Source organism: Solanum pennellii, chromosome 4 (assembly GCF_001406875.1).
Source record: "Solanum pennellii chromosome 4, SPENNV200".
Taxonomy (NCBI): Eukaryota; Viridiplantae; Streptophyta; class Magnoliopsida; order Solanales; family Solanaceae; genus Solanum; species Solanum pennellii.
This window is the reverse complement of record NC_028640.1, coordinates 65,042,913-65,052,561: the sequence shown is the minus strand read 5'-3', so window position 1 is coordinate 65,052,561 and position 9,649 is coordinate 65,042,913. Positions and strand designations below refer to the sequence as shown.

The window sequence follows — 9,649 nt, the reverse complement described above, 5'->3', positions numbered from 1 at the left end:
TTTATGGTGGTTTGTAAATATAGTTATTTCTAATCATTGTTTTTTATCTTAGAAAAAATATAAAATAAGATTAATTGTTCTTTCTTCATTTTTACCCTTATAGTAGTAATATAGTTATCTCAATTCTAACATTTAAGAAAGATTGTGTCTTAAAATAAAAATAAAAATAAGATGGTTATAAATTTTCTTAATTAGTGTCTTTTAAGGGAGGTGTATAATAGAAATACTGAAAATCATTCGAAAAGGAGGATAACACTTCAATTAAGCATATAAATAGAGTAAGCTATAAATAAGAATAATTAATACACTTTTTAAGGGACATCGAAAATAGAAAAACACCAGATAATTTGAGATGGAGGGTTGCTGAGCGAAACACAAGACATTTATAAGCTTCTTAAATTTATGTCAGCCCCAACAACAGCAGAAACTGCTCTGCATTTATTTTGGCATTGACCATTTGAGCTTATTATATTTTCCACTGCTGGACCAGTCGAAATGGTTCACCTACTTTATATCAATAAAATAGGTAGTATAATTTCATAAATTAATTGGGGTCCAAAAAGAGTAAAATATAAGTGGATCTTACCCTTTTTATCTTATGGACATCAAAAGACTCTGTCCTCTCAAGTACAGCAAGTCCAACACCTATCTTATTTTTCTAAATTTGGAACTGCCGCAGCATCCCTAGTCACTACAAATTGATCTTCACATGATTACAGCAGCTACTGTGTTGCTAGTACCTTCATATGAGCAATAATGTTTACTTTGATAAGAAATATGTTAAAACATAATACTGAGACAACAGTGAGGAAGAGAGCTAACAAAAGATGAAATGATGCTCTGCCTTCACTAGGTAGTTTGAAAGCTCATGCTTGATGCAACTGGCAAGTAGAATAGATATTTAATCATTAAACTGACGAAGAGTCCATACTTCTTCAGTTAAATTGGTAACCTATTTTCCACCAAAAAGACAAGGCGGCCACCTTTGATTTACAATTAACATATTTTTATAATGCAATCATATACTAAAGGATCTTGGTGCTGGTCGATAGTTCAGATATGCATTTCGAGCTGTATCACATTTCTGCCTGATATCTTCACACATCTTTAAAGAAGCCTCGGAAAACTTGGTCAGACGGTCCAGAACCCTTGTTAAACTCGAGTGAATGCAATTCAAATTTGATGACTTCTCATCATTCTTCTCTTCATCTTTCGCTTCCAATTCCTCATTCCCTGGTTCAGGAGTAGTTTCTTTCTTTTGCAGTTCCTCGGAGTGGTGTCCAACTGAATGCCGCAGGTCATACAAGAAGTCCTTGATGGCATCACTAAGCTCTTCAGAAGGCAGAGATTTAATCCCAGTGGACCAGTCGCGACAAAGCACAAATATTGGTGGGGCCAGAACTCGTCTAGGGGAAAATGCTCTTCTGCCTTTGGTTCGCTCACGTGGTTGCAGGATGCAGTTTTGCAGCCAGCTGTTAAGAGCTTCCACATATGAAGTATGGCTGTTAATCCAATTGGCGAAACTCAAGCCAAAGCATTCTACTTCATCCTGCAGCTGACTCATAATCAGCTTTTGAGTTTCACCCTGGGGACTAGAAGCCGAAGCTTTGGCGTGGTATGCTAGAGAAATGGTTATATACTGAGCATGATGGCATTCAAGCATCGCTCTCCACATTCTGATCAATCTGCATGGAGCCCAGATATTAAGAATCTAATAAAAAATATAATAGCAAACATACAAGGCATGAGCATGGACAGATGACCCTTAAAATGAGGTTTAGATAGCATAGTTACTCAGATTAAATATGCTTAATAGCAGGAAGAGAAAGAATTGTTATCCTTACCCTTGGATAAGTTCCAAAATTTGAGGCAACAACTCTTCATCCCTCATTTTCTCTATCCGCTTTGATATTGAATCAACTGAATATAGAGCCACCCTGATGCGTGAATGGAGATCCTTCACCACTGACCGTGTTTTGTCAATTATTTGGGCGCTAACATCTTTAGCAAATTGATGCCTAAGTTGGTTACACTTCCGATCATAATCTCTCCTGATTGACTCAATCGTCTACAAATTAAAGAGGATGATGAGCGAACGAGCTTTGAAATACACACAAAAAAGAAAATTTATCTTCTAAAATTACCACAATAATGACATGCCTGTGAAGGGCTGTATAGTTCATCTTCATTTCCTCAAGTTTGAATTCAAGAACAGTGATAAGGTGTGGAATACACAAAGCTATGGAAGGTCCAGAAACCAAAATAAAAATGTAGCTTATCAATATTAGTATCTATACTAAAAGAAATTTCTGAATTCCTGTCTTGTTTTCCACAAGGTTATTTCCTCCATATATACAAATTTGCTGAACACCCACCCTGCAGAAAAGAAACATCTTCGATTGGCTGTTATTTATCGACACTAGTGAGAACTACAGTAAATGGAGCTCCTGATCATCCAGAACAGCTTCTCAAAGAAGGATTTCAGTCTAAAGCAACTGAAACTGACAGGATGGATTGGTAGTTTGGAGTACTGCAGTAAAACATGACCTAAAACCAATTACTTTGTAAATACAACTTGTTAAACATCCTATTTTATGGGTATTAATATAACTTCCTAAACTTTCTTGTTGTCAACCAGATTCTGTGTTTATCAAACAAATAAGGATTCTTATTGAAAGAGCAAACCGACAGCAACTACTTTACCAGCAGAAAGATACTTTTTGACATCATCAAGGAGGATAACAAGCGATGGACTTCTATGAAAGTGAAGCTCAATGATAATGAATATAATTTAATCATTATGATGGTTGAGGTTAGGAGACTGGATAAAAGAAACGTGCTCAGACACCTCAAGCAGAATAGAATTTTGTCATAAAAGGAGAAGTTGGAAGACAGGGTGTGTACATGTATATAATGTGAATGAGTAATATAGAAGGCCTACATGAAGTTCTGCAAGCCCGCGCCAAGAGGACAGAAATTAAGGGGGAAAAAATCCGACAGATTTCAGCATTTTGGTATGTCTCATTAACTTAGTATTTCCAGATCTCTGGTTATAGAGCAATGCAGCTATCGACCTACGTAGTACCCCTAGGGGCAGTCAATAGGTACACATTGTATAGTTTAGGATGAACAACACCCAAGTTGTTGCCTACAGGTCAATGATGAGGTCTCAGGTTTAAATACCATTTCTACTCGTCCGTCCAAGTATTGGTGGACAGAGCTACCCGGTACTTGTGCTGGTAGGAGGTAGAAGGTAGAAGGAACACATTTAATTAGTCTAAGTGCACACAAGCTGGCCTGAACATCACAATTCTCAATCGAAGGGTCATTTCACCACATGTTCCTATAGTATACTCTTTGTTTAATGTGTCATTTAGCTACTAAAATTATCCTAGTATGATCAAGGCTACTAAAATTTTCCTTAATTCTCAAATTCTACAGTATTTTACTCTAAACCCTTCTTTAAAAAAAAAGAATGGTGTATTTACTCTATAAACCATATCCATTTCTTCTGATGCTGCTTATTAATATCTGAAGATTCAGCTCTTATATATATTTGAATTACTTGAGCTGTAATTTCAAGCTCCCTGAGCTAATCCTACACCAATAATAATAATTCAAAATAATCAGGACACTCAACATTCTAGGTCAGTACCTTCACTTCATCATAAAGTTTCCTCTCCCATGCATATACTCTGTCAAGGGTGGATGAATGGCTTCCAGCTATCATACAAAAATCTTCAACAAAATCACTTCCACTATCATCATTGTCATCCTTACTATTAAGAGGATTCCTCGATGAAGATGATCTTGAGGATGTGGTCCTCTTCCAGATAATCACCTTTGTTACATGGTCTGCTTCTGCATAGCACTAGAAGTATTAGAACAGCAATGAACAGGAAAAAAGAGTAGAAATGCTTTAATCCACTAACATATAATGCTAAAATTTATGAACTACAACTGAACTTGAATTACATTTTCTCAATACTAGGTGATTTCTTCCCATATGTCCTAGCCTTGGTGGACAGAGTTACCTGATACCTATTATTGGTGGGAGCTAGAAGTATCTCGTGGAATTAGTCGAGGTGCACGAAAACAGGCACAGACACCATGGTTATTAAAAAAAAAAACTTACTCCAATAACCAATTTTTTAATGTTAACTCCATAATCAAGTTTGTCCAACATTACTCCAAACAAGTTTGATAAGTTAATTATGCTTTTAGTTCCGTTAATGGGTAGTTGTGATTTAAATCCCTATATTTGTGTTGTGTCTTCTTTAAGATAATAAATCGCTATATTTGTTGGAACAGATTAGGACTAGAATTTCTTGAATCGTGGACATTTCAGCCTTGCCTTGGATGGACGTAAAAAGTAAATACTCTCCCTGTCTCAAACTCAAATTTATATGAAGTCTTTCCAATATGTGATGCCCATAACAGTTTGAAACCGTTCTAACATAATATTTTTTAAAGCATTCACGAGTTTTTAGAGTTCACATATCAAATTAACATCTTAAAACTCTGTACACCATCACAAGCTATAAATTTTTTTCTGTATAATCGTGGTGTTCGGCCCAACTTGGGCACCTTAACTAATTTAACAGGTTAACCTCTAGCCAACACAGGTTCTGGGTACCTCTATCCACCAAGGCTTGGGCAATGGGAAGAAATAACCTAATGTTTTTGTCTCCACCGGAACTTAGCCTAAGAAATCATGGTCTCAACACACTTCATTGATCAGTAGGCCACACCCTTGGTCAATAACTTCGGACACCTCAGTGATCTTCTCGGAGTAAACCAAAAGTTTAACCAAGGTACCTACCTCTGCATCCCCTCACCACAGCTTTCACTGTATTTTTTTTTCTCAACTTTTGTTCTCTATTCTAACTTCTCTTATCCTGCAGTCACACATTTCTCTTGCATCCTTTCTTTTTCTTTTATTTCTATTTCAAATTTTATACATCCCTTTCTTCCTTCCTTCAATATGCTATACAACACCGCTTAGCACCAAGACTACAACCCAAGTACTATAGCCTTTACCACCATCAACAAGGCATCAACCCGTCCATCTGCAACAGCCACTTGCAGTCACCACCATCTTTCTCGCCCATACTCAACAATGCTCACACTCCACCCACTCAAAGCCCCAACTAGCTCAAAGAAGGAAAGACAAGGACAAGGATTATGTAGGAGAATGACTCAGATTTGACTTAAAATGACCACGAAAGACCAAAGAGCCACTTTCAAAACAATTGTCGAGGATACAAGTGCTGCAAAGTTTCTTAACGGGTCTCTTTGCTAAATCTGTCAACATTCTGACTTAAACGCCACCTTTTGCTTCAAGTAAGCTCAATATGTTGGTAACAATTTAACTATTTTGCTCATAGTAAAAAGCAACTGTTTTGAAGGAAAAACCCTAAAATATCCAGTCTTTAGAGCTCTAGAATTACTTGCTGATGTGATTATCTCATTAAAACACAGCCTTCATGAAGAAACCCCAAGTCTACTACCAGTGGAGTAACACAATTAAGTAAAATCACAAATTATGCAATCTAAAGCCTGTTTTTAGATTATGTTTCCTCTTTAGAGGTTGTTTATGTAATGTTTAATTAAATTACCATATTGGCAACTTTTACATGAAGACGCAATTTATTAATTTGTTCAATGAACTTACCACCAGACATGTTCTCACCCACTCTTCTGCAGCAACCTGAGCCCATAGAAGACAAATAGGCGGACACGGAAGATTTTCCTGAAGAAGCAATGTATTAGCACTTGACCATAGATAAGAAAAAACATGTGAATTTCAGTAGGTAAAACGATGCAAAAACCAAAGTAAGCAATAAAAGAGCATTTTTTAATAATTCTAAGAGATAGTTATACCTTTGGCCTCAGAAAACCCAACTCTGATTTTGCTAGCTTCGAGCATTCTTGAAATCTCTTTTCCGGATTCAGATGCTCTAAAGAATCGATGTTCAATGTCCTTTATGCTAGAAAGAAAATCTTTGGCTCTATGAGTTATGAACTCTGAAGGATCCTCTCTTTCATCCACTGAAGGCTTGTCTCCCTTTGAAACAGATACTTGCAAGGCAGATTTCCCAATCGTAGTCCCAACTGAACCATTTGCTTTCGGCTCACTTCTCACATTATTACCCTCACCATCAGCTACTTGCTGACTATTATTCTCAGCCCTCTTAGGCATAACTGAACTAGAATCATGAAATTCCAATTTACCATGACCATTACTTCTAGGTTCAGATTTAGGTGTCAAGAACTCTTCTTGAATACCATTGTCACCCTCATTATCTTTTTCACCAAGTTCATCAAAGTTCAGTTGCCTACCATTATGTGTAACAAACCTAAAGCTCTCATTATCTGTAGGGTCAAAAAAATCCCAAGACCCTGAATCTGGAGGTGGGGGTGGGGGTAATGGGGTTGAGAAATCAACATCATCTACGTACATATTGGTTGAAGATGGACTCACCTTAACAGTGACAGCAGTAGGTCCAGCAGACCTCATGTAACTCAACCTAGTAGCAATAGGAGGTGAAAGGGGGCTTCCATTTAGAACAGGAGAATCTGAAACCCCACCAACGTGAGATGGTGAAGGTGATGGATACGACGAATGTGACGGAGTTTTATCAAGCTCAGTAGCTGAAGTTGATAGAGATGATTCTATCAACACTTCAGCCTCCGCATATCTCCTAAGAGCAATGCCTATATTTCTCAAAGATTCAACATACGAAACATGAGCAGCTGCTAATGCATACCTAGAATCAACTGCTTGTTTTATAAATCTTTTCCTTTCTTTACAGAGTCTCAGAGCTTCACTCCGTTCAGACTTTGAACTTGCCGCACCCATTTACACACAGAAAAAAAGACAAATCAAATCAAATCACCCACTTCCCTGAATCGAACATTTCCACCATTAACACTGATTTTCCCCCCAAAAACACTAAAACCCTAACACCAAACCCAGAACCCTTTTGTCATCAAAACAGATAAAATGGATAAAAGGGGGTTCATGCCCATGTAAAAAGCTGCAAAAAGAAAAAGAAACAGTTGTAAATCAGACCTCTTCAGTCGAAGAAATGAAACCCAAGTGAAGCTCAAGAAAAGCTCTAAAACAGAGGAGAGAGTGAAAAGCGAACAAAATAGTAAATCTTTAAGCCCATAAAAAGGTAACCTGAATCGATTGGACAATGAAATGGAAACCATTCAATGAAAACAGAGTATTCAGTTGAACTTTTTAAGCAAAGGGACCATTACTGAAATGATGAGAAAATTGGTAGAAGAAGGAAGGAGGGAATCTTGTACAGTGTTGATGCATTAGCCTCGGGAAGTGTGCTTGAATGCTACTTTACGTTCATTTCCTCTTTATTTATATGAATGAAAACGAAGATTTAACAGGGGGCTGAACAATAGTGTTTATTTGCTTTAAAACTTAATGGTAAAATAATCTTCACATGGATTACTACGATTTTTTCATAATTTTTTTAAATGAAAGAATTTAAAAAATTATAGTCATACATATATTTATGATTATTTAATATAAATAACTTCGATTAAATCACAAATTTTAAGAATGTATAATATTTTTTTAATTTATTTCAATTTATATGATCTAAGTTAATTTGACATAAAAAAAATTAAAGAACCCTTAAAATTTATGATTTAAAACAAGTCAAGATACTTATGTGAGTAGAACTCATATTATAAAAATAAAATGACATTTTAAAACTAAATTATTATCATTAAATATAAAAATATGTCCTTTTTTTAACCAATTAATAATTATGAATTTTAAACTAGGACATAATGTATTATATTTCGTGAAATAAATCATTGAATAGTAATTGGAATAATAATTGAACGAAAATGGTTGAGGAATTATAAAATTTTAAGAATGTATAATATTTTTTTATTTTATTTCAATTTATATGATCTAAGTTAATTTGACATAAAAAAAATTAAAGAACCCTTGAAATTTATGATTTAAAACAAGTCAAGATACTTATGTGAGTAGAATTCATATTATAAAAATAAAATGACATTTTAAAACTAAATTATTATCATTAAATATAAAAATATGTCCTTTTTTAACCAATTAATAATTATGAATTTTAAACTAGGACATAATGTATTATATTTCGTGAAATAAATCATCGAATAGTAATTGGAAGAATAATTGAACGAAAATGGTTGAGGAATTATAAATCCAAAATAATCTTTGTACTTAGCAATAATATTTGTCAATCAAATTAGTATGGTGTTTAACCAATAGATTAGAAAAGAATGACTAATGAGAAGCAACAAATAAAATGATTTAGTACAAAGATGACACATTCACCCAAGGCTCCACAGTGCAGAAAGCAATGGAATTTTTGTTTGCTCAATATTCTTCCGTTTTATATTAATTGATTATTATTATATATATAATTATTTTATATTAATAAATTATTTATTATTAATTTTTTTATATTATCTTGTAATTAACTATCTTAAAAAATATTGATATTTATTTATAAAATTTTAAAAAAAAATTAATAAAATAATTTTTTTATTTATAATTTTTTAAATATCATGTAAAAATAAAAAATTGATAAGAGTATTTGCGTGTGCGACCTTTTGAACAGAAAAAACCTTTGCACAACAAGTATTCTTTTGGATATACATACAATCTGTGTCAGTCAAATTAATGACTGTTTAATTGGGAAATGTGATTCTATGACTAAACTACCCCCAGTCTAACGGCTCCTTTTCTTATCATTCTACTGTCTTTTGCTACAGTTTTATTTACTTTTACCTTCACATTGAGTATTATTTTTGGTTAATTACGAAAAATTAACCGAAAGGGAAATAACACTTATTTTTTCATTTCTAATTTATATGATTTTTTTTTCATTTTTCACAAAAATGAAGATAACACACCCAAAACATTTTTATCTCCATAAATATAAAAGTACTAGGATATTATAATTAAACCTTTATGTTTAAGCTCATAAACTTTCGACGTGGATTAATGACAATCATAAATATGTAAATATTGTATTTTTTTTTGAAAATATACCATCAAAATAGAGTAATTTTAATTGACCAGTAAATTTGCCTAATAGAAGAAGGTAATTACGTAGAGGAGACAAGTATTATGGGGTAGAGCTCCCACTACGTGAGGAAAAAGAAGTGCAATTGAATAAACATTAGTGTATATTCCTTAATCTTTAAAAAAGGAAAAAGGTCGAAAATATTTTTAAATAATGCGAAAAAAATAAAATATTTTTAGTTTATAGTTTAGCTTTAAAATGTTTTTATTTATTTATACTTTGACTCAAAAATGTTTTTGCAGTCAATATTTTTATCCAAAAGATTGTCTTTACAGTTACAAAATCGGTTAACAATGTCTTTTTACAAATAAATATATATTTTTTCTTTTTAAACATATCTTCTTTCTAATTAAAATATTATTAAAGAACACTATTTTTATTTTATTTCTTTTAGCATCATTTTAATAAATAAAAGTATATAAAATATTTGTTTTTTTCTTATCTCATTTAATCAATTAAAACAGAATAATCTCATATGCCCTTTCGATATATAATATATTTCATATATATATATATATATATATATATATATATAGAGAGAGAGA

At 33.3% G+C, this 9,649-nt stretch overlaps 1 protein-coding gene across 1 annotated transcript; it reads right to left on the bottom strand.

The window, feature by feature from the left end:
• Positions 1-764: 764 nt before the first annotated feature.
• LOC107018416 (nitrate regulatory gene2 protein) lies at positions 765-7,369 on the bottom strand. The gene is made up of 6 exons (XM_015218893.2): positions 7,187-7,369; positions 5,884-7,040; positions 5,675-5,752; positions 3,656-3,861; positions 1,845-2,068; positions 765-1,685 (listed from the first exon to the last, which is right to left on the bottom strand). Exons 2-6 carry the CDS (start codon positions 6,860-6,862, stop codon positions 1,019-1,021), a joined length of 2,154 nt encoding a protein of 717 aa, XP_015074379.1. The 5' UTR covers positions 6,863-7,040; positions 7,187-7,369; the 3' UTR covers positions 765-1,018.
• Positions 7,370-9,649: the final 2,280 nt, after the last annotated feature.

What these genes read in the sequence shown, in the direction of transcription:
- LOC107018416 (XM_015218893.2), bottom strand. Translation starts at nt 6,862, where the DNA reads ATGGGTGCGGCAAGTTCAAAGTCTGAACGGAGTGAAGCTCTGAGACTC. An exon ending in AACTTTATGATGAAGTGAAG is followed by an intron (nt 2,069 to 3,655) that starts GTACTGACCTAG and finishes TTTAATTTGTAG; the next exon opens with ACGATTGAGTCAATCAGGAG. An exon ending in ATTTTGGAACTTATCCAAGG is followed by an intron (nt 1,686 to 1,844) that starts GTAAGGATAACA and finishes GGCTCCATGCAG; the next exon opens with ATTGATCAGAATGTGGAGAG.